The sequence below is a fragment of the Desmodus rotundus genome, chromosome 1 (assembly GCF_022682495.2).
Source record: "Desmodus rotundus isolate HL8 chromosome 1, HLdesRot8A.1, whole genome shotgun sequence".
NCBI lineage: Eukaryota > Metazoa > Chordata > Mammalia > Chiroptera > Phyllostomidae > Desmodus > Desmodus rotundus.
This window is the reverse complement of record NC_071387.1, coordinates 99724676-99750062: the sequence shown is the minus strand read 5'-3', so window position 1 is coordinate 99750062 and position 25387 is coordinate 99724676. Positions and strand designations below refer to the sequence as shown.

The 25387-nt window shown below is 44.9% G+C and overlaps 1 protein-coding gene across 3 annotated transcripts in view; it reads left to right on the top strand.

The window, feature by feature from the left end:
* Positions 1-14579: 14579 nt before the first annotated feature.
* ABCA3 (ATP binding cassette subfamily A member 3) overlaps positions 14580-25387 on the top strand; it is a 51801-nt gene continuing 40993 nt past the window's right edge. The window contains exons 1-5 of one of the 3 annotated variants that reach the window (XM_053928286.2): positions 14580-14791; positions 22600-22787; positions 23915-23978; positions 24123-24244; positions 25138-25209. In XM_053928286.2, coding sequence (XP_053784261.1) covers positions 25156-25209 — 54 coding nt within the window. In that variant the 5' untranslated portion in view covers positions 14580-14791; positions 22600-22787; positions 23915-23978; positions 24123-24244; positions 25138-25155. Of the gene's footprint in view, positions 14792-16129; positions 16209-18701; positions 18880-22599; positions 22788-23914; positions 24245-25137; positions 25210-25387 lie in introns of all 3 variants that reach the window. The other 2 variants (XM_053928282.2, XM_053928276.2) reach the window with 2 other exon arrangements.

Below are 25387 nucleotides of genomic sequence, written 5' to 3'. Positions count from 1 at the left end.
ATTAACTCCTTTACCCTTTTTTTTTTTTTTTTTTGTCGGGGAGCTCTTTATTTCACTTTCAATTTTAAATGATAGCCTTGCTGGATAGAGTAGTCTTGGTTGCAGGTATTTGCTTTTCATTACTTTGAATACTTCATGGAAGAGAGGTTATATGATGTAATTTGTTTTAAAAGAGATTTATCTAAAGAGCAAGCCCCTCCCAGGGGAAAAACAATGACTCCACCCTGTGGGAAATGCCTGTCCCACCCTCTGGAATCCTGCTTGCCCTACCCTGCATCCTTTTATTTCTTACTTTCCCCACCCTGCATCTTAACCTCTGCTGAGGAGACAGCAACGCAGAAAGACTCAGGGGGTGTCAGAGACTGGCTTTAGGGCATAGCCATTCCATACTTTCCTGGGAACCAGACTGGCACTTCCCCCTCAGGGAAGAGACATGGAAACACACTCCTGCTTTCTAGCAGACCCAAACTCAGCTCTGGAGGCCCCACCTGCTTTCCTAGTAAGGGCTCCACTCTGCCATGTTCAGGGAAATAATCCAGGGCAGACTCAGACATGTGGCATGGGGATGGGGAACACCAGTCCACCATCTTCCCTGAAGTCTGAAGGGCACCTGCCATGGGAGATCCAGGGGTCCCATCCTCCTGATTCTGCCAGAAGCCCTCTCAAAAACAGTCAGGTCAGCAGCTAGACTAAGACTGACAGCAGGCCAGCAGGCAGAGGCAGGTGGAGGTGGATCCTGTGGTGACTTTGTTTGCTGACCCATCCCTGGCCCTGAGCTGAAAAAAGCCAGCTTTTCAATGCAGCGTGGCCCATCTCAGGTGCAGTCAAGCCTGGATGGAGGAGACAATCACAAACTGTGGATTGCTTATATCTTTGAACAGGGTGCCACGGGCTAGATGTGGGCAACATCTAACTCCAGCTTCAGACAACATCAGAGCCATAGCCACAGGGAGATCCAGCAGGCAAGCACTAAACCCTTCTGGGGCAAATGTCACTTCATTCTTTTTCATTATTTTTTCTTTTGCATAGTCTTATTATTATTTTTCCTTTTTCTTCATTTTTTTCTCTATTTTTTCATATCTCTTACTCTTCTTGTTTCTTACTCCATTTTTTTCCCTTACTTTTCTTATTTTTTTATTCTTTCCCTTTTTTTGTTCTTTTTTTGGGGGGATGGGTGATTTCCTTCTTCTATTCCTTACTCTTATTGTTTCTCTTCTCTCCTTTCACAATCATTTTTCTTTCGTTTGGTCTTCTCATATACTTTTTTTCACTTACTATTCTATTTCTCTTTCCAATTTTACTATTCTTTGCTCTTTTGTCATTGATTTTGCTGTTGTTGTTGGGGTTTTTTTTTTTTTTTTTGCTTGTTTTGGTTCTGGTTTTTTTGTGTGTTGTTTTGTTTTGTTCTGTTAGCATGTAAGATGTGGTGGGGGTTGGGTCTTGCATTCAGTCAGCCAGAGGGGATATCCCACCAATGAATGGGCCAACAATCAAGACCTAAATGCAACTGGAGAGCCCACATAACCTATACAAGGGCTGTTCCTAGAGCATCCAGCTCAGGATATCAAGGAGGCTGCACCATTAGGTCCCAAAGGACTCTTACCACATAAGGCCACCTCATGAAGACAGGGAGCCAAAGTATTCAAATTAGGGAGATCTACCTAATACATAGAAACAAACAAAAGGAGTCAGCTAAAATGGGGAGACAAGGAAACAATCCCCAAATGAAAGGAAAGTAGGAATCCCCAGAAAAAAAGTTAAATGAAATTGAAGAAAATAATTTATCAGACATAGAGTTCAAAGTAATGATTATAAGAATGCTTAAGGAACTTAGTGAGAACTACAAGGAACTTAATGGGAACTACATCAGCATGAAAAAGAACATAGAAAGTATGAATAAGAATCAGTTGAAAGTGAAAAATGAGATATCTGAAATGAAGAATACACTAGAAGGAATTAAAAGCAGGCTAGATGAAGCAGAGGATCAAATCAATGATATGGAAGACAAGGGAGAAAAAAGACACCCAATTAGAGCAACAAAAAGAAAAAACACTTAAAAGAACAAAGATGGCTTAAAGGGACTTTGGGAGAACATGAAATGTAATATCTGCATCACAGGGATACCACAAGGAGGAGAAAGTGAGCAAGGGATAGAAAACCTATTTGAAGAAATAATAACAGAAAACTTCCTTAACTGGTGAAGGAAAAAGTCATACGAGTTCAGGAAGCATAGAAAGTCTCAATCAAGATGAACCCAAAGACCCCTAACTAGTGTGATTCAGTGGATTGAGGGTCTGGACTGTGAACCAAAAGGTCACCGGTTCAATTTCCAGTCAGGGTACATGCCTGGATTGTGGCCAGGTCCCCAGTGGGGGCATGAGAAAGGCAATAAATTGATGTTTCTCTTGCACATGGATGTTTCTCTCCCTCTTTCTCCCTCCCTTCCCCTCTCCCTGAAAATAAATAAAATCTTTGAAAAGTGATGAACCCAAAGAGACCCACACCAAGACATATCACAATTAAAATGGCAAAGTTTAAAGATAAAGAGAGAATCTTAAAGGCAGCAAGAGAGAAACAGACAGTTACCTACCAGGGAATTCCAATAAGACTGTCAGCTGATTTCTCAACAGAAACACCTCAGGCCAGAAGGGGCTGGAAAGAAGGATTCCAAGTCATGAAAGGCAAAGACCTACATCCAAGATGACTCTATCCAGCAAAGCTATCATCTAGAATGGAAGGGCAGATAAAGTGCTTCCCAGATAAGGTCAAGTTAAAAGAGTTCATCACCACCAAGCCATTATTACATGAAATGTTAAAGAGACTTATCTAAGAAAAATATCAAAAATATGAACAGTAAAATAACAACAAACTCACAACTACCAACAAATGAACCTAAAAGAAAAGAAAAACAACAAAGACAAAAACTAAGCAAACAACCAGAACAGGAACAGAATCAGAGAAATGGACATCACACAGAAGGATGTCAGAGGGGAGGGGGAAAGGAAGAATAGGGGAGAAAAAGTACAGGGAAGAAGAAGCATAATTAATAGGCATAAAATAGACAGGAGAGATAAAAAGTGGTATAGGAAACAGAAGACTCAAAGAACTTATATGTACAACCCATGGACATGAACTAAGGGGGGGGGATGCTGGAGAGTTGGGGGGGCAGAGAGGAAGGAGTATAAAGGGGGGAAAATTGGGAAAGCTATAATAACATAATCAATAAAAAATACTTTCAAAATTTTTTTAAAAAGAAAAAGAAATGAAAGGAGAAATGACAACTGACACCAAAGGATTATGAGAAAATATTAAGAACAACTATATGCCAATAAACTGGACACCTGCATGTAATGGATAAATTCCTAGAAACATACAATCTTCCAAAACTAAATCAGGAAGAATCAGAGAATCTGAGCAGACAGATTACACCTAGTGAAATTGAAGCAGTGATCAAAAACTCCCAAAAAACAAAAGCCCTGGACCAGATGGCTTCACAGGTGAATTTTACCAAACATTCTGAGAAGAACTTACACTACTCCTTCTCAAACTCTTTCATAAAATTCAAGAGGAGGGAAGGCTTCCAAACTCATTTTATGAGGCCAGCATCATCCCAATTCCAAAACCAGATAAAGACAATATGAATAAAGAAAATTATAGACTAATATCCCTGATGAACATAGATGTTAAAATCCTCAACAAAATATTAGCAAACCAAACACAGCAATGCATCAAAAAGATCATACACCATGATCAAGTGAGATTTATTCCAGGAATGCAAGGTGGGTACAACATTTGCAAATCAACAAATGTAATTCATCACATAAACAAAATGAAGGATAAAATCCACATGATCATATTAATAGATGCAGAAAAAGCATATAATAAAATCTAGCAAACATTTATGATAAAAACTCTCAGCAAAGTGGGATTAAAGGAAACATACCTAAATACGATAAAGGTCATATATGACAAACCCACTGCCAACATCATACTCAACGGGCAAAAACTACAAGTGTTCCCATTAAGATCAGGAGCAAGGCAGGGATGTCCTCTTTCACCTCTCTTATTCAACATAGTCCTGGAAGTCCTAGCCATCAGATAAGACCAGACAGCAGAGAGACAAGAAAAAGAAATAAAAGACATTCCAAATTGGAAAGGAAGAAGTAAAACTGTCATTATTTGCAGATGACATGATAATGTACATAGAAAACCCCAAAGATTCCACCAAGAAACTACTAAAACTGATAAATGAATTCAGCAAAATAGCAGGATACAAAATTAATATCCAAAATCAGTAGCATTTTATATGCCAATAACAAACTAACAGGGAAATTAAGAAAACCATCCCATTCACCATTGCTACAAAAAGAAAAAAATATCTAGGAATAAACCTAACCAAGGATGTAAAAGACCTGTACTTGGAAAATTATAAGACAGTGAAGAAAGAAATAGAAGGTGCAAGTATGTGAAAGCACATACCATGTTAATGGATAGGAAGAATTAACATCATTAAAATGTCCATACTACCTAAATGGATTCAATGCAATTGCTATGAAGATTCCAATGATGTATTTCACAGAATTAGAACAAATATTTCAAAAATGTATATGGAACCACGAAAGGTCCTGATAACAACAGCGATCCTGAGAAAGAACAAAGTTGGAGGAATCACACTACGTAATATGAAACTATACTAAAAGGCTATAGTAATCAAAACAGCATGGTACCAGCATAAAAATAGGCACTTTGATCAATGGAGCAGAACAGAGCCCAGAAATAAACCCACACCTTTATAGTCAATTAATATTTGACAGAGGAGGCAAACACATATAATGGGCTAAAGATAGTTTACTCAAAAAATGGTGTTGGGAAAACTGGACAGATACTTGCTGAAAAATGAAACTAGACCACCTTCCTACACCACTCACAAGAATAAATTCAAAATGGATCAAAGACTTAAATCTTAGACCTGAAACCATAAAAATCATAGAAGAAAACATAGGCAGCAAAATATCGGACATTGCTCACAGCAATATTTTATCAAATATATCTCCCCAGGCAAGGGAAACAAAAGAAAAAATAAACAAATGGGACTACATCAAAGTAAAAAGTTTTTGCACAGCAAAGGAAGTCATTAACAAAATAAAAAGACAGTACACAGAATGGGAGAACATATTTGCCGCTACACCTGATAAAGGGTTAATATCCAAAATTTATAAAGAACTTACAAAACTCAACACCCAAAACTAACAATCCAATTTAAAAAATGGGCAAAGGACCTGAAGAGACACTTCTCCAAAGAAGAGATACATATGGCCAATAGACATACATGAAAAGATGCTCAACATCACTAATCATCAGAGAAATGCAAATTAAAACCACAATGAGGTACATCTTACACCTGTGAGAATGGCTGCCATCAATAAATCAACAACAAAAGTGCTGGTGAGGATGTGGAGAAAGGAGAACTCTCTTGTACTGTTTGTGAGAATGTAGATTGGTGTAACCACTGTGGAAAGCAGTACGGAAATACCTCAGAAAATTAAAAATGGAATTGCCTTTTGACCCAGCAATCTCACTTCTAGGAATATGTCTGAAGGAACCCAAAACACTAATTTGAAAGTACATAAACACCCCTATATTCATTGCAGCATTATTAACAATTACCAAGATATAGAAGCAGCCCAAATACCCATCAATACATGAGTGGCTAAAGCAGCTATGGGACATTTACACAATGGAATAATTACTTGACAGTAAAAAGAAAAGTTTACCCTTTGTGACAATATGGATAGACCTGGAGAACATTATGCTGAGTGAAATAAGGCAGTCAGAGAAAGACAAACACCATATGATTTCACTCACATGTAGAATCTAATGAACAAACTGAACTAACAAGGAAAATTGGGACAGACTGCTAGATGGAGAGTGGGATGTCAGCTAATTGGGTGGGGAGGAGAGGGGGTGAAGGGATTGAGCAAAAAGGAAAAAGGACTCATGGACATGGACAACAGTGTGGTGATTGCTGGGGGGAGGGGGTATAAGGGGACTAAATGGTAACAGAAAAAATACAATAAAGATTAAGTTAAAAAAAATAAAGTCTATTTTATCTGATATAATTATTGCTACCCCAGCTTTTTTTCATATCCATTTGCATCAAATATCTTTTTCTTTTCTACTGTAAGGATTTCATTTGTTTATTTGCAGAGAAAGGGGAAAGGAGGGAGAGAGAGAGGGAGAGACACATCAATGTGAGAGAGAAACATCAATCAGTTGTCTCTCACAGGCCCTCTACTGAGGACATGGCCCACAACCAACCCAGGCATGTGCCTTGACCACAAACTGAACCAGCAACCTTTTGGTCCACAGGCCAGCACTCAATCCACTGAGCCACACCAGCCAGGGTGAAATATCTTTTTCCATCCCTTTACTTTTAATCTATGTGTGTCTTTCGATCTGAAGTGGGTCACTTTGTAAGTAGCATATAAACGGGTCTTGTTTTTTGATCCAATAGGCCATCCTATATCTTTTGATTGGTGCATTTAGTCCATTTACAGTTAAAGTAATTGTTGATAGGTATGAAGCTACTGCCATTTTGTTCACTGTTTTCTGATTGTTTTTATAGTTTTTCTCTGTTTCTTATTCTCTTGCTCTCTTGAATGTTGATCACTTTCTTTTTAAAAAAGATTTTATTTATTTATTTTTAGTGAGAGGGGAAGGGAGGGAGAAAGAGAGGGAGAGAAACATCACTGTATGGTTGTCTATCACGCGCCCCCTACTGGGGACCTGGCCTGCAGCCCAGGCATGTGCCCTGACTGGGAATCAAACTGGTAACCCTTTGGTTTGCAGGCCAGTGTTCAATCCACTGAGCCGCACCAGCCAGTGTGTTGATGACTTTCTGTAGTATTGTTTGGATTCCTTTCTCTTTATTTGTTGCATATCTCCAGTAGATTTTTGGTTTGTGGTTACCATGTACTTTATGTATAACAAGCTGTGTTTATAGCAGTCTATTTTAAGTTGATGGTTGCTTAAGTTTAAACACAATCTATTCACAATCTAACACAGTTTTTACTTATCCCCTCTACATTTATGGTTTTTTCATTATTTATTTACTTCTGTGGTATGTGTATCCTTTATTTTATTGTTGTAACTACACATGATCCATCTACTTTTGCTTTTTAGGCTTTGTACTAGCTTTATAATTGGTTGACCCACTGCTTTTACTATGTCTTTGTCTGTAAGAACTTTTCCTTCCTGTATCTTCTTATTCATATTTTTATCTTTTCTACTTCAAGAAATCCCTTTAACATGTCTTATAATACTTGTTTAGTGGTGATGAACTACAGCTTTTTCTTGTGTGGGAAACTCTTTATCTCTCCTTTATTCTAAATGATGGTCTTTCTGGGTAAAGTAATCTTCATTGTAGGTCTTTATTTTTCATCACATTGAATATTTCATGGCACTCCCTCCTGGCCAGCAATGTTTCTGTTGAAAAATCAGCTGATAGTGTTATGGGAGCTCCCTTTTACATAGCTAACTGCTTTTCTCTTCCTGTTTTTAGTAGTCTCTCTTTGTGTTGAACCTTTGGTAATTTATGATGTATCTTGGGATGAGCCTCTTTAGGTTCATCTTGTTTGGGACTCTCTGTGCTTCCTGAACTTGTATGTCTATTTCCTTTACCAGGTTAGGGAATTTTTCAGTCATGATTTCTTCAAACATATTTTCAATCCCTGCTCTCTCTCTCTTTCTGGTACTCCTATAACGTGAATGTTGGTCCACTTGGTGTTGTCCCAGAGGTCTCTTAAACTATCCTCTTTTTTTTTACATTTTTTTTTCTTTTTGCTCTTCCGATTGGGTATTTTCTGCTACCTCATCTTCCAGATTGCTGATGGAATCCTCTGCTTCATCTAGACTGCTCTTGAGTCCTTCTAATGTATTCTTTCATTGCAGTTATTATATTCTTCATTTCTATTTTATGGTATCTATCTCTTTGATGAAGTTCTCACTGAGTTAATCCATTCCCCTCTACGTTCTTTGAGTATTATTACAACTAGTATTTTGGACTCTGTATGTGGTAGTTTGCTTGCCTCCATTTTGTACAGTCTTTTCTCTGAAGTTTTGTCCTGTTTTCTTTTGGGGCATGTTTCTTTGTCTCATTTTATCCGACTCCCTGTGTTTGTTTCTGTGTATTAGGTAGATCCGCTATGACTCCCAGTCTTGGCAGAGTGGCCTTATGTAGTAGGCCCATTGGTGCAGCCTTCCTGGTCACCTGAGCCAGGTGCTCCGGAGGTGTTCATTGTGTGGGTTGTGTATGCTCTCCTATTGTAGTCAAGCCTTGATTGCTGTTGGCACATTAGTTGGTGGGACTGGCTGTCAGACTGACTGGAGGGCTGGCTGTGACTGCAGTGGACAAGTTGTTGAGCATGGGCTGACCCCGTGGAGCAGGAGTCACTGTAGCAGGGCTGTAGTGCCAGACAAGTCTGCCCTTCAGGTATGTCATTTGTGGAGCTAGTTGGGTGGTGCTCTGATGTGGTCTGAACCCAGCCACCAGATGCATTGGTTCTGGAGCCTCTTGGGAGGCACTCTGGTAGAGACCAAGATCAGTTGCCATTTGTGCCTGGCTTGGGGTGCCCTGATAGGAGCTACAAAGTGATCTGTGATTGGTTTCCACTTGTGCTGGGCTTGGAGGTACTTGGGAGAGACCATGTGGGGAACTGAGCATAGCTGCCACTCCTAGGGCTTGGCTTGGAACCCTTTGGTGGTCACCATGATGTGAGCTGAGGCCAGATGCCACTTGTGCCAGGCTTGTGGTCTTTTAGCTGCAGCTGTGTGCCAAGCCAACACTGGCTGGAGCTCTTGCCAGGCTTGGGGCCACCTCATGAAAATTACAATGCAAGTTGAGACCAGTTTCCACTTGTGCTGAGCTTGGGACTTCTTAGCAAGAGGTAGAAGGCACACCAAGTCAGATGCTGCTTGTTTGGGGTTTGTGGACCTTTGAGAGGCTTTGGGCAAGTCTGCAGCTCTGCAGCTTAAGCTGAGGCAGGCCACTTATATGGAAAAACCACTGGAAGAAGCCCAGGCAGGGCTTGGATGGAGCGAGGTCTCAGAGAATCACCAGGGTGAGTCAAACAGTATTAGCGAGATTAATGGAGAACTCATATTTGATGTCTGCCTGCAGTTGTAAGCTGGGTGGGAAGAGGGCTCGACAAAGGAACAATGGCACCTGCCAGGGCTTCCATCCCCTGAGAGAACTGTCCTGATCCCTGTCCTCCAGCCCTTGCCCTGAGGCTAATCAATTCAGTCCTCCACTGTTTATCTCGGACACTTTCAAGCTGCTACCCCTGCTCCGGAGCTTGGAGAGAGTAAGTTTGTGAGTGAGTGGGTCCCCGTGTGGGTCTCAAGAGGAATGCCTGGGACTCCAACAGGCCCCCATATCACTCAGATGCAATTCCTGCTGCTTTTCCCAGCCAGATATTATGGGGGCTCCTCTTCTGGCACTAAGGCCCTCCGGTGGGGAGCTGGGATCCCTCACTCCTGGGCTGTAGGTGGGACCTCTGCAGCCAAGATACCCCTCCTGATTCTTATTCACCACACCTGTGTGTGGGACCTTACTAATCCATGTCTCTGCCCCTCCTACCAGTCTCCTCATGGCTTCTTCTTTATATTCTTGGTCATAGACTTCTGTTCAGCTACTCCTCAGGTGGTTCTCAATGATAGTTGCTCAATAATTTAGTTGTAGCTTTGAGGTGGTCATGGGAGAAGGTGACCACAGCATTTACCTACTTTGCATCTTGACTGGTAGCTCTGCAGTATGTATCTTTTTTTTTCCTTCACCCAAGGACATTTTTTTTCATTGCTTTGAGAGACAGAGAGAGAGAGAGAGATCAATTTGTTGCCTTCTAGTATGCTCCCCAACCCAGAATTGAACCCTACACCTCTGCAGTATCTTTTGTAAGTATCAACAAGCTGACACTAAAGTCCACATGAAATGGCAAAGGAACTAGAATAGTCAAAATTATTTTGAAAAAAGGAACAAAACTGGAGGATTCCTACTACCTTGTTTCAAGAGTTACTAAAGACACTAACCAAAACAGAACAGTATTGCCGGAGCATAGGCAGACAAGCTGGCTCATGCATCAAACCCACTACCTGCTTTTCTATAGCCTCAAAACCAAGAATGGTTCTGACAAATCTTAATGGTTGAAAGAACTGCCCATAACCACTATTACTGAATATCGAATAGCTCTTGAAGTTAGCTTTTACAGTGCTGATGTGTGAAACGTGCTGTGATGTAGTCATTTCGATGACGCCAATGTTGTTTGAATCACAAGCAATGGCGAGCCGCTGTAAACACTTCCCATGGTGTCAGAATATAAAACAAAGAATGAAACTTCCATCCCCACACAAACTTGCAGCAGAGATATCTTCCGAGCTCAAACTATAGCTCCAGCTGCATTTTTTCAGGCCTTGATTTAAGTGCAAAGAAAATTTTCATATTTCAAAATCCATTTAACTGTGTAATTGAGGAGCTTCCACATAACCTTCAACTGGATGTGATTAATTTGTAATGTAATGACTTGTTTAAAAGGCAGAAACCAAGAGAAGAATCTAATAGAATTCTGTCAATGCTTTTCAAGCCATAAATGCACTCAATCAATATCATATCTTCATGGTGAAATGCGCAAAATCTCATTACAGATCAGCATTAACAGTTGAACAATTACAATCAATTTCGATGATGGGGAACACCTTGAACCCCAGCTAAGCAATATGCTATCCCATAAAAAAGAACTCCATTTTTCTCATTAGTAAGTATGTATTACAGCCCTGGCTGGTGTGGCTCAGTGGATTGAACGCTGGCCTGCAGACCAAAAGATTGCCAGTGCAGTTCCCGGTCAGGGCACTTGCCTGAATGATGGGCCTTATCCCCACTTGGGGGTATGTAATGTTTCTCACACATTGAAGTTTCTCTCCCTCCCTTCCCCTCTTTCTAAAAATAAATAAGTAAAATGTTTAAAAAGAAAGAAAACAGCCCAATTTTGTTAAAGGACATAAGATACCTGAAGATGCTTCACCAAAAAGGATGTATGATTGGCAAATATGACTATGAAAACATGTCAACATTGCTCATCATTAGGGCAATGCAAATTTAAACCACAATACAATACTACTACCTAGCTAACAGAATGGCTAATTTGTTTTAAAGTACTGACAAAGACACACAGCAACTGGAAGTGTTATATGTTGCCATTGACAGTGCAAAATGGAACAGCCGCTTGGGAAAATATTTTGGCAGTTTCTTTTAAACCTAAACATACAGTTCCACTCCATCCGACAATCCAATTCCTAAGTGTTTACTCAAGAAAAATGAGAAGTTTTATTTTCAAATGTGAAAATTTTATTTTTACTCAAGAACCTATACACAAGGGATTATAGAAGGCTTTACTCATAATCTCCCCCAAACGGGAAACTGGGCCCTTGCGAAGTGCCAAGCATGTTTCTAAGTAATTTGGTCTGATGTATCAAATTCTCGCAACAATCCTATGAACCGGGTCTATATGATCCTCATCTTACACAAGGAAACCAAGGCACAGAATGGGGTTAAGTAAAACATTAAGATTCGAGAATCAGTTTGAGGCTGTGTGGTCAGGTTCAATATCGGGCTTGAACCACTACAATGTAACACCTCTCAATCACTGAATGAAGGGGTTAGTGTGCAGTCATTGGTCTAGAATTTATCACCAATTATACCATTGTTCCTATGGAAATGGTCAGAGAAGTCCTATTCTAAAATTCTGCATTGAATACCAGCAACTTGGATACTGCTATTATATATATATAAATACACACACACACACACAGATAGATAGATAGACAGAAAGAATTTGTGTCCCTGCAAATGAAATAGGAGGTTATACTGGCTTCACTTGTAAAAGGCATACGGTATGGATAGGTATATATCTGTATATGGCAGCCCACTATTGCAATGACTAGGTTTGCTGCCTTTTGTAAAGCCATAAGGTTTTTTTGTGTGTCATCATCCAAGTTAACTTTGCCATCCATCCTGAGAAATGTCTTAGCCACGGTAACCCCAAGGAGTATGCCACGTAATTTCTCAGCACATATTCACGGTACAGAATGTGAGTAATTCCCATACCAGAATGTTAATGGGCCCAGGAACCTGAACATCTGGGATCCAGTCTCAGCTCTAATGTGTGACTTTGAACAAATTATGACCCTTATCTGGGCCTCCATGTGGAGGGAATAGACTAGATGGAACAGCTAGGTTTAGCTTCTTTTTTCAATAGTGGCCCTGAGCAGAAATTTGATGAATTTTTCAGTAATTGCTCAGGAGCACCACGAGTGTCTAGCCTCGTGTAGGCAGTTCTTTTTGAGCAGGAGTCCAGAACCTGAACTCTTTGCACACAATCTTCCTCTGCCAGTGACCTTCATATCCTCCTGTTCATGATTACAACAACTAGTTACAGTAGCAGGCACCCTGCCGTGATGAAGCACAAAGATTTACAACCACTACTGTGGGTCTGTGTGGACATTCTGCTTCCAGTGCCCGAACCCTCATCTTCCATCTAGGGGAAGTTCTGAGTCAGCCAGCTCTGGGCCGGGTTATGTAGCCCCAGGATCACATTTAGAGAGAGTTGGAAGATAACAAGGTGGAACCAATCTAAGTTGGAAATGGCAAGGATTGGTTCTTGAAAGAAAAAATATTGAGTGAGGAAGAGGCAGAGTGAAGAAAGGGACCGGTCAGCCAGGTTCCTAGAGTTTTCTGTTAGACCATTTGTTTGGGAGGGGGGGATGCAGTCTGGGAGGACTCATGGGGTAAAATAGTTTTCAGATGTTTGCAACACATTAATAACCCACTCCCTATCCACCCTGTAATTGTACTCAACTACGTCTTTTCTTTTCTGTATATGCATTATAAAGACCAGGCTATGGAAGTCTCTAGTTGTGCTCACATTACACCACCGCATTTATGTGCCAGGCACTGAATAAGCACTTATGCATTTTCTCATTTAACCATAAAAAAATACCTTTGAGTTTCGTATTATTACTATTATTATCTTAATTTTTAGGGATAGGAAATCGAGGTTCAGAAAGGTAAAATGATATACCTATTTGTTAAGGGGCCAGGTTAAGATTTAAAACTAGGTTTTTGTGACTTTTTCACTCAAGAAATATTTACCAATGACTCCTCTGTGCTAGGCATTGCAGCACCCTGGGAGGCAGCCATAAACTAAACAAGATGCCTTTCCTGTCTAGGACCATACCACCCTGAACCTGCGGATCTCGTCTGATCTCGGAAGCTAAGCAGGGCCGGGCCTGGTTAGTACTTGGACGGGAGACAAAATGCCTTTCCTCACTAAGACCACCTTGTGGTGAGGGAGACAGAGCTTAGAAAAGCAAACAGATACGTGAATACCACTTTCGAAAATAAAAGGTTCTATGAAGAAAATCCAATGGGGCATTGGGTCATTGAGAAGCCCGATCACTATTAATAAGGAGCCTTCAGGTGGCAGGAGAATAAACCTCCTGAACGATTCAATCCGTTGCATGCCAATCCCGGAGGCACGCTGGCCAGGAGCCAGCCTAGTCCGCAGGCGGCGCCACAGGTGCTGGCCGGCCTGCTGTGGCCCTGAAACCAGTGTTCCTGCCAGAGGCTGGCCGAGTGGCCCCCCTGTGGGTGTGCCCTGAGAGTGTGCCTCGGATCCTCAGTGTCCTCGAGTTGCTTGCTTGAGACCGAGATTCTAGTGGGCCAGGCTGCGATGACTGTTGGCCCGTGCAGTCAACACTCCAGCCCAGGCTACCCTTACTCGACCCCCCGCATGCCACGAGCCTCCAGCCCCAGGTGTGCTCAACCAGGCCTCGGAACCCTCTCAGCCGCAGGCTCACCTTGCCCCTGACCGGCGACCCCTTCCGACCTAGGTGATCCCTGCCCCTGCTTCGGGACCCTATCATTCCCAAGGGACACCTAGCTGACGTCGCCACCCTTCGGTCTAACCCAACCCTTGACCTTCCTGCCCAAGGTGCCCCCAACTTGGCCTTGGAGCCCTCCGGTCTGAGGTGGCCCCAACCATAACCTGAGAATCTCCTGCCTGAAGTGACTTCGACCCGATCTCGGGACAGCCTGGCTTTCACGCCCTTTTGAACTGAGCCTGGTTACGTGGTCACATCCTGGAATGCCCAGGCACACTGCCCACCCCTACAGCCGTTTCCAGACAGTTCGTCGCCCTCCCAGGGTCCACACAAGAGACTGGCTGCCCACCAGCGGTGAGTGAGGCCCGGCCCCTCTGTGAGGAGACGGGGCACCGCACCCAAGAGACAGTGTTGAAGAGGACATGGAAGGAGGCCTGCGAAGGTCCAGGTTCCAGCGAGGACTGCGGCAGTGGCTTCACAGCACCTAGGAAAAACACAATTCTCCTGTGTCCCAACCCTCGATCGCCCCAAGTGTCGAGCGCCACCTGCAGCCTTGTCCCCATGCGCTGGGCACTGCGCAGGCGCGAGCGGGGTTGGAGTGACCGGAGGATGGGTGGCACCCGCAGGGGCCGCCCACTACGCATGCGCGAGTTGGACTGCGCGCCCCCTGCAGGATCCTGAGCCTCCAGGTGTGTTCGCTCGTCACTGGTTGCAGGCGCCCCCCTCCCTGCGGTGGCGGCGGCCTAGCATCTGTCAGCACAGGCGGCTTCCACGAGGCGGGAGCGGATCCGGGAGCTGTAGGAGTGGACCCCGCGAGAGGGCAGCGCGCCAGCCGCCCCCGCCCCGATGCCGAGGGTCGGTGAGTGCAGTCGGGACCCACCGCCTGCCCGCGAGCAGCTGCGGGGCCGCTTCCCCGCCCCGGCCGCCCCTAGCCCAGCCGACCTGTCCTGGACCCTTGCCAATCCGCACTGTGCCCGCTTAGTCCGCGCCCATCTGCACGGGCCCAGCAGGTGCATGGGGAGGGGCCTCCTTAAGGCTACCCGACTGCTCGAGCCTCTGGGCGTGTCCCCATCCTTGTAAGCAGGTCGCTGAAGCCGACCTCCCTCGGAGAAACGAAAACCTTCCTGGAGATAGAATTACTGTGGAATCCTTTGTGCAAAGCCGAGATAAGACCTGCCGGCATTCACTCAGCAGGCACTCTGAGCATCTTCTCCGTCCCAGGCTGGGCAGCCAAGGCAGGGCCTCCAAGGATGCTGCTGGCTCACTCTCAGTGCAGAGTCGCAGTGTGGGTGGGAACCCTTCCCCACACCTGAGTCCGCCTTGCTCCTCAGTCCCAGATTGGGGGTCCAGTGGGGGTCCAAGTGTGGGAGTTGTGTAGGGCATAGCAGGAAGGGAACTCCTGGTCTAGGCAGGGGGGGCAGCAACAACCCTATGTACAACCTCTGGTGTCCAGGGTCAGTCTGGATTTGGTATGAATTTGTGTTTACACGGGTATCTGTTCTCACAGAGTACACTATACACCTTATGAGGGCAGGCCCTGTCTCCTGCAGGAGAGCTCAGGGCAGGTGTACATTTGGTGCATTTTTGGTTCATGAATGCATGCCCTCTCCTCACTTCCTTGGACCTGGTTTAATTAAAGCTGTTGCCTTATAGGGTTATTTCTGTTTGTTTGACCCTTTGCCTCCTAAATTGTGAGCGCCCTGAAGGTACGGATTGGATCTCGTCAGGGCTTGCACTCCCAGCACATAGCCAGTTCCTGGCCCGTGACAGGCACTTAGAAACAGTTGTTAAATGAGTGGCTGAGACCCTGTAACAGAGTGGAGACCGGGGCAAGGTGCAAGTGAAAGAGTTACATTCTTTTCTCTGGAGCAACCGTATCATTTGATTCAGCACATTTTGATGCTGCCTTTTGTAAACTGGAAAAGATGAAGGCTGTTTTCCTTTAGGAAGTTTGCATCATGGGAAATGTAAGAGAAAGGGAAGACAGGTAAAAATGGACGCCCTGAGAATGTCTCCCTGCCTTTTGCCTTTTTTTAACTTCTTAGAAAAAATGTTTTTTTTTTTAATTGAGCACTTATTATATTTGGTGGTCAAGATGGCATCGTTCTGTTTCTGAGGTGATCTACCACCATGCTGACGAGACAGCCGTTTGGAATAAGAGAGGGTAGCTCAAGTTTTTGTTTTGTTTTTAATAAAGATGCGAGCTCTCCCCGGTGCGTGTGCCAGGCAGTCTCATAGGAACCTGTTTTGACTCAGTATCAACTGGGAAGGCCCAGGTAATACTCCCTGGTTAACAGTTTCTTTTCCACACCGGCTTCCTGAGACAGCATTAGACTCTCTGTTATTGAGTCTGTGGAGGGGGAAAGATTCTAGAACTTTGGGGAGAATGATGGGCAAGGCTCTGTGAGTGATTGAAAGACTTACTGGACATGGTTCCTGCTCTTGGGGACCTTAGGGTGGAGGTAAAGAGCTGATTTATTCACAAGGAACTGTGACATAAAATAAAGAAAAGCTGCTGAAGGTGTCCAGAGGTGGAGGAGGGATGGCGTTCAACAAAAGGAGAAGGTCTCAGCTCTGGTTTCACATTAGACTCACTTGGGAGAGAGTCTCGTGCCCAGAGCAGAGCCCAGAATCCCCAGAGATGGCCCTCAGAGGTCAGTTTCTGTCTTAAAGCACCCCCAGAAGGTCCTGCTGGGCAGCCAAGAGGAAGAACCTCTAAACCAGGGTTATCAGTGGCTGCTTCACAGAGGTGCTAGGACTGGGCTGGGAAAGTGTAGGATTTCAGAAGGCGAAGACAGATATGGTGGGTGATATTCTAAACCAGCAAACCCACAGAAGGCCCAGACACCCGGGGAAAAGTGTAAGGCGTGTCAGTCCCGTCCTGGGGGACTTGGGGGCAGTGTATGAACGGCACAGAGTTACTTGCACGTCTGAAGAGATTTGGAGTCAACAGGCAGGGAGGAACCTTTGCAGGAGCTGAGTAATGAGTCTGTTGCCTTGCTCCTTACAGAGGACCTATGGTTACCTCTCCCTGGAGCTTCTCAGTTGCCCCATTACCTCATTTTCTACACCTAGAGAGGCAGATGGGCTAGCAGGACTGGGAACGGCTCTGAGGGCACAGCAGGTTTTAGAAAAGCAGGCAGAGACACAGATTTTGTAGAACTCTCTTCCAATCACCTTTTTCGGGCCGCATCTTTGGCAAAAATATACCCTACCGACTCCCACCAGGAGCTTTAGTGTAAACTCAGAGCCATGTAATCCTGAGGAGACGGGAGCTGCCGAGCCTGAACGGAGCTGGTGGGTGCTGAGTGTGAGACCAGCACACTAGGTCCCTACCGGGGCCTCTCAGAGCAAAGGGCCACAGCCTCAAGCCCAGCCTGGGCGGCCTGGGGCGGGTGCTCTGGGACAATGACTGAGCCTTTTGGATTTCTTCCCGCCTCTACCACGCCAGGACCACTTGTGTAAATAAGTTGTCTAAAGCCTTTTTTCTTGTACCTTCTCATGTAAAAGAATTGGAGCATGTACCCCCATATATTATATTTATTTATAAATTATAGACATATACTACTGTCCTGAATGTTAGGGACATAGAAATACAGGGTGGGACAAAAGTAGGCTTATGGTTGTTCATATGGAAAATAATACAATAGTTAATAATAACACCAGAATAAACTCTGTGTTTCGCATACACACTTATAAACCTACTTTTGCCCCCTCCTGTGTACACAAATCGAGAGCTTTTAAAGGGTTGAGAGGAAGAGTGAACATGATTGAATTTTGTCAACGTACTAATGGTACAAAATCTATCATACCAACATATGCTGTTTTTAAAACAAAGCCACGTGATCGAGGGAGACTGTGTTTGAGATAAGTTGCTCTTTATGTCAATTAGTGGATCCTTCATTTCTGACTGGATCTTTTTTATGCTGTTGAGGTCCTCACTAAGTTCCTTGAGCATCTTTATAACCAGTGTTTTGAACTCTGCATCTGATAGATTGCTTATCTCCATTGTGTTTAGCTCTTTTTCTGGAGTTTTGATCTGTTCTTTCATGTGGGCCATGTTCCTTTGTCGCCTCATTTTGGCAGCCTCCCTGTGTGTGTTTCTATATATTAGGTAGAGCTGCTTTGACTTCATGTCTTGGTAGTGTGGCCTAATGTAGTGGGTGTCCTGTAGGGTCCACAGGCTCCCTTATCATCTAAGCTGGGTACTTGAGGTGTGCCCTTCATATGGGCTGAGTACACCCTCCTCTTGTAGTTGAGCCTTGGTTGCTGTTGGCAGATCAATGGGAGAGATTTACCCAGGCCAGTCAGCTGGAAGGACTGGCTGTGACCAATGACCACCAACCTCTCTGCCCTCTGTGGAGGATCATCTGTGCAGGGGCAGGGTGGCAGTGCTCTGACAGGGTCTATAGCTGTCCACTGGGTGTGCTGGCCCTGAGGTTTCCCGGGTGGTGCAGGCTGAGGTCAGCTCCCACCTGCGTTTTGCCTGGGGCCACCCTGCCTGAGTTATAAAGCAATCTGAGATGGCTGCTACTTGTGCTGGGCTTGGAGATTCCCAGGCAAAGCCAAGCTGTGATTCTAATCTGGCTGCTGCTAGTGCCAGGCCTGGAGTTCACTGAAGCCAGCTCTTGCTTATTTGATAGGATTTAGGAAGTTGTGAAGCATGATCCAAGATAGCCATTTGTATGAAAAAGCAGCTTGGGTGGGCCTGTAAATTGGGTGGGGCAGAGTCTCTGGGGATCTCCAAGGTGGATCAAACTGTGTTGCAGGTTGATCGAGTCTCAGATATGGCACCAGACTGCCAGCTCTGTGGGGAAAGGGTTTAGCAAAGAGACAATGGCCTCTGCTCACCCTGATGCCAGACACTCCAGTTTCTCCTTGTATGCAAGTGGTGCCTTTCAAGCAGTTACCCTGGTGCTGGAGCTCAGAGGGAGTGAGTCTGAGTAGGTGAGTCCATGTGTGGGTTCTTTAAGAGGAACTGCTTGGATCTCCAGAAATTTCTTCCACCGACTCAATCCCTGCTGGTTTTTGCAGCCAGAAGTTGTGGTGACTTAACTTTCTGACACAGGAACCCTGGACTAGGGGGCCTGGTGTGGGTCTGGGCCTCCTCACTCCTGAAATATCCGTCCCGAATTTTTATCCACCAGAAGTGGGTGGGGGACCAGCCTGTTCAGCATTTGCACCCCTCCTGCCAGCCTGGCTGGATAAGTTTGCTTTAGTTTCATAGTTATCAGACTTCCATTCAACGCGATTTCTGATGGTTCTAAGTGGTGGTTGTTCTATATTTTAGTTGTGATTTTAATGTGGTTGTGAGAAGAGGTGAGCCGTGTCTGCCTCTGCTGCCATCTTGCCCAGAAGTCCTCTTTGAGTTCTTAATCACGAGATAACTATGAACGTCTGTGTCACAAAAGATCTTCACAGTTACTCCTGAGTCACTACAAAACATTGTGTTACTTTGGCTGTCTGAGTGTCTTGGTGTCATCTTTGTTTTTAACTGACTACAACCATAATATCTTGAAACATGTCAGCTCCAACATGTCTGAGAGACTTAAAGTAAACTAGTGCCCCATGTCACGGAATATGCCCTCCTTCATCAGGATGCCATGGCTGCTGCCACACAGGCCAACAAGGGTACCCAGGTCTTCCCATGTATTCAATATTAGTAAAGTCCATATTTCTCATTTTTAAAGAAAAGTACTTATAAGTAAACTTTCTCACCATTCCATTACTCCAGCAGATCATGTTGTTCACCCCACTTGGAGGCCAATAGTGGGGTTCCCTGGCAAGGACCATACTCTATAAATGTGCCTGCTAGTTTCAGCCTGTATTTACAGTGTTTATTGGTATTTGGATGTTTCATCTGCAGAATCTATTGAATTAGATATTTTCACATATTTACTGTGCACTCCACCCCCAGAGAAAGATCATGTACTGGGTAAAAGATTAAGCAAAACAAAACACCCTCAAGCAGCATTACTGCCCAATGGGACACCCTCTACCTCCATGCCTCCCCCCCGCCCAGCTCCCTTCTTGGCACAGCATCCAAGCCCTTGTTGGCTTCCCTTTCTGGTCCATTCCCTGCTGCTCCTTCCCCACCACTCCAAACTACTTGCTGTGTACAATCTTGTAATGCCCTTCCACCCCAACTAACAAGAGACTTGAGACCAGTCCATCATGTAACCTCCTCCTGGAAGCCTTCCTAGAGTTCTCTTACACACACACACACAAATTTGGTCTTCTCCGGGATCTCATGATGCTTTTATTTGGCTTCAGTTTTAGCGATTACAGTACATGCAACATTCACAGACTGTGAACTCCTTGGATTAAGAACACTGGGATTTTTATTTCCAAATCCTTAGTACCTGGTACAATTGCCCATCACACAGTGAGCACTTACCAAATGTTTGTTAGATAAATAAATGCTTTTTTGTCTTGTGTATCCTGAAAGGCCACAGATTCTACCAGCAAAAATTAAGTATTTGTCATGCCTTCTTCAGTGTATACACATGGAGACCCTTAATACTGCTGACTGTTGTGGACTCCCCATGTTGGAAAGGAAGGCCTTCCTAGCTGAGACAGGTCCTCGCCCACCTCGGTCCTCAGGAAGGGTGCCAAGTCCCAGCCAGGACCATGGACAACCACCATGGTTGTCTGTTCTCTGCCTGATATGGGGAGGTACGAATGTGGCCTTGTTGAGACCCCCTCCTTCTCCCCCGCCTCCCTGCACGCCTGTGCAGACCGAGGCTCCCGCGGAGGAGATGTGCTGAGCCTGGGACATGACGGGAACACATGACATAACGGGGTGTGTGCCTTGTCCGCTTCTGCTTACTGGTCTTGAGGTCCACTCAGCAGCGACCTCCCTAGAAGCATTAACACCATTCCGTTCCGTATATGCAGAAATAAGACTTTTGTTTGGCACAGGCACATAGAAATCAGAGGGCATGTTTAAGCCCACAAGTTAAAGAACACACAACTTTAAAGGTGGGTGAATCTGGGCTCCTTGATGGGCACTGAACATATTGTGCTGCTGAGCAGGGGCCCCAAACACCTGTGGGCACCCGTGAACTGGCACGGCCCCTAGTTCTTAAACTAAGGAAAGCTACTGGAAAGACCATTTTTATTTTTTAACTTTATCTTTTTTTTAAAGATTTTATTTATTTACTTTTAGAGAGAGGGGAAGGGAGGGAGGTAGAGAGGGGGAGGAACATCAATGTGTGAGAGACACATGGATCAGTTGCCTCTCACACACCCCCAACTGGGGACCAAGCCTGAAACCCAGGCATGTGCCCTGACTGGGAATCGAACCTGGGACCTTTCGGGCCACAGGCTGCTGCTCAATCCACTGAGCCACACCAGCCAGGGCAAATTTTTATCTTTATTATATATTTTTTCCATTACCATTTAGTCCCCTTATACCCTCCTCCCCCCAGCAGTCCCCACACTGTTGTCCATGAGTCCTTTTTCCTTTTTGCTCAATCCCTCCACCCCCTAACATCCCCACCCCACCCCTCCAACTAGCTGTCCTCTGTCCTCCATCTATGAGTCTGTGTCTGGGAAAAAACATTTTTAGAGGAATTCTATGTGTCATCAAGAGACTTCTCAGAAATTAGCAGCCCGCAGTATGCACTCACTCTGGACCAATTCAGTTTTTCACCTAAAAAGCAAATATTGAAAGACTCAACAATTTGTGTAATGTTTAATATTTTAACAGTAAGCAAACAAGCCTTTTTTTGGGGGGGGCCTTCCCTTCCCTTCCTGGCTCTGTCCCTAGAAAATTGAAGTGAGCCTCTGCAGGGGGAAGTCCTCAGACTTGCTCTTCTGGGGCGGAGGTGGCGGCTTTGCAAGTGGCCGAGTGTTTGCCTTAGAGTAGAACCAGCCTGGGCTAGTTCTGGATCAAGGTCATATCCACTTCTGGGGACTCTTGTTGCCACCAGGGTTAAGTGTTTTAAGGAACTTGAGCTTCCTTTTCTCGTGTACATTTGCTTTTGTAACCAGAAAGCCTTCCCGATTTTGTAATTCCAGGAATCTCCTCCTTTAAATTCTTTTTTACTCAAACAGAACAGACGCAAGTATAGTGTTCAGTGAGACTGGATAACGCCCGGCATGTACAAAGCAACAAACTGGGTGCTATGGGAGGACAGAAATAAATAAAATACTTACTAAGGTGGAGGGGTCAAAGGACATATTTTCTTTTGATTTCTAACGTTAGGTTCTGGGAGCAATATATACAAATTTTATAAAGATGTTTACTGCTTTTGGGATACACGAGGATGTAGCAGCGTAGTGGTTAAAAACAGCCTGGGAGGCTCAGATCCTGGCTCTTTGGCTTTTTTGCTGGGTGGTCCTGGGCCACACTTTTCCTCCTGGTTTCTTTGTCTACAAACGGGTGTTGATATCAGAAGCCAGAGCTGGATTAGGAGGCTGTGTAAGTATAAAAGTATATATAATATAAAAGTTTCTTATCTTTTAACGTGTCAGGAGAGAACAAAGAGCCACCCCAGAGGTCTGGTCTCCAGTTTCCTAAATCCGTATTTCTTTTTTACGGGGTCTGTTCTGTTCTAAGTAACATACTTGCAGTCTATTTTGCTCTTTGGTTTTCTAACTTGGTGAGGGGTGTTTCATGATTATTTTCCAAATTATGCTTTAGCACCCTCCATTTGCCTAAAGGTGCCAGAGAGTCATGCCAGCAAGCCGTGGGCCCCTCCTGATGTCCCAAGCGGCGTCAGAGCTCCGGATCTCCAAGGTCACCCTGCCAGCCCCACCCCAGAGCCCTCTGCGCAGGGCCGCCTCCTTTCAGCCAGTCCTCCAGTAGCACCAGAGGAAGACTGCAGCCAGGAGCCTCTCCCAGGACTCAGGTCAGTCCCCAGACACTGCTGTTCAGCCTCCTGGAAAGGTGGAGGGTCTGTCTTTCTGCTCCACCACCACCCTCCTTCCCCCCAGGCCTAGAGAGAGGACTAAGCATGGTGGTATGTCCTTCCTTGGACAGATTTTTCTGTAAAAGGAAGTTGTAAACTTGAAGTTGTAAACTTCTCTGACCAGAAGATCCCTGTGAACTGTGATCTTTTACACATTCCCCTCTTGAGACAGAGGAACAAAGTTCCTCTTGGCCAGGCCAGACGACCACGAAGTGGCTGGCCCCTGCTGGAGGCCCCGTCTCCCCCCAGCCTAACTCACTATAGAACCCTTCCAGACACTACAGGCCTCCGTGGGTATCACTTAAGTCACTGCTCTCTTACTCCCTGTCTACAACTGATTTTTAAGACAGTTTTCCACCTTGCTAATTTTAAAAGAATTGGGACAATTTCTTACATTGCCACTTAATAGGACTTTATACTATATTTTAGCTTTAATTTCTTCACATTTTAACCATATGGTTAACTGAAAGCCATATTTTAAATTAACTAATAACTTTTTGCAATTGTGTTATCTACAAATATTTATTGACTACCCTTTAAAGCATAAATTTTGCGTAACTTATTATACTGATATGAAACACAACATTTTTTTAATTAAAAAAAATTATTTATTTTTGGAGAGAGGGAAAGGGAGGGATAAAGAGAGGGAGAGAAACATCGATGTGCAAGAGAAACATTGATTGGTTGCCTCTCACATGCCCCCAACTGGGAACCTGGCCCGCAACCCAGGCATGTGCCCTGACTGGGAATCGAACCGGTGACCTTTCATGTCACAGGCTGGCACTCAATCCATTGAGCCACACCAACCAGGACTGAACACAAGTTTTCAAAAATAAATAAATAAATAGCAAGAGCTTAATTTTAGAAAGGGGCTTTAATGGAAATTATTTTAACTGACTGAAGCCAAAAGTGAAGCTAGCCATTTTAAAAAAGAAATAAGCTCTCATGGTGCATGCACTCGGTCTCAAGGCAGGTCCTTTGGGCAGTGGCGTTAGCTTGCGTTCACTAATGGATGAACGACTAGCTGTTTGTCTGAGTCTTCTGTGTGATCTCTACCCTCTTAACAGATGGCATCGGGTTAGTATCAGCCTGAGCATGGAGCCAATTCACTGAACTCAGAGCTCTGCCCCTGTGAGTCACGGAGGTTCCTCCCCACTTAAAGGACTGTGAGCTGCGAAGGGTCCCTCTTGCTCCACCTGCATTCTCGGTACGCAGACGGTGACCAGGAGCTCCCTGGGGCCTCACCTCCTCTGCCACCCTTGCTGCCCACCTTAGATCTGAGTAGCCTGGTCCACGCTTCAGCCTCCATGCCTGCAGCTTCTGGAACGTGGTGCCTCCGTGTTCCAGGCCTTTTGGGGTCTTCCTGAGCTAATTCAGACCACCTCCTTCTCTAGCAGGTAAGCATGTAATGAACTCCGGGCTGTCTCTTCTTCTCACAGCTGAAATCTAGGGAAATGGGTTTCCCTGAATTGAGAGAGGCCTTTCTAAACCTGCACGCTGGTTTCTGCTGTCTCTTGCATTTGATAATCTCCCAGCAGACTTCCCCAGTGTGCGTGCCAGATTTCAGTGTGACATTCAGAGAAACATGGGGTAGATTTTCTCTGGAGGAAAATGACCACTCATGTGGAGGCTCAATACCAATACTCAGAGTTAAAGCAGAAAAAACTGGTCCTCGGGGTTCACAGCAGGAAAGCACGCTCCACCATCCCACCCGGGTGCCTGCCTACCTGCGTCCTGCTCCTGGGTCAGCAAGGCCAGTGAGGGCCCCCATCCCAAGTGCTCCCCCTCCCCCCATAGCCCTCTCCAAGCTTAGAAATCAACCCCCCACCCCCAAAGCCGGGATAAGTTGAGTTTCCTTTTACTGGTTCTTTGTTGCTTGAGAGTAGAGCCAGTCAGGGAGAGGAATTCCATCAACCTGAATATTTTGCTAAGAAACAGGACATTCATATGAACTCAAAGAACATGTGAACAGCGTTTATCAAACAATAAATACCACTCCAGCAGCCACGTTGCGTATCAAAGCCTGTTGTTGATCTTAAGTTCCAGGAAGAAACAAGGTCAGTTTCCTAAAAGAGTGCATTTTTTTTTAACGTGAGGAGTAGAACAGTTATCTCTCTTTCTGGTGTGCTGGTTTGGGTTTAGGTAGTACAAAAGAAGGCGAGGAGAAACGTGGAGGGGAGGGGACGTGTCCCAGGACAGCCTTCACCACGTTCCCCGGGCTTTCCTAAACAGACAGCACGTTTCACGGCACACCCTAACTTTTTGTTTTCCGTCTGCCACTGGCGTTGAGGGTCCCTCCCAGTCGAAGATGGCAGCGCTCAGGCAGCTGGCACTCCTGCTCTGGAAGAACTACACTTTGCAGGTATGTCCCACCCCTGGGGGCACGGCAGGAAGAAGTGTGTGCCTGCTGTGTGGGTGCCTTGGGAGGCGGGGGCTCAGGGTGTGGGTGAAGCTTGAAGGAGAGGGTGTCCCCAGGGGATGGGGCTCTATCAGCCCACTCCAGTGCCTCTCAATTCATCAGCACGTGATTTCATTTCTCT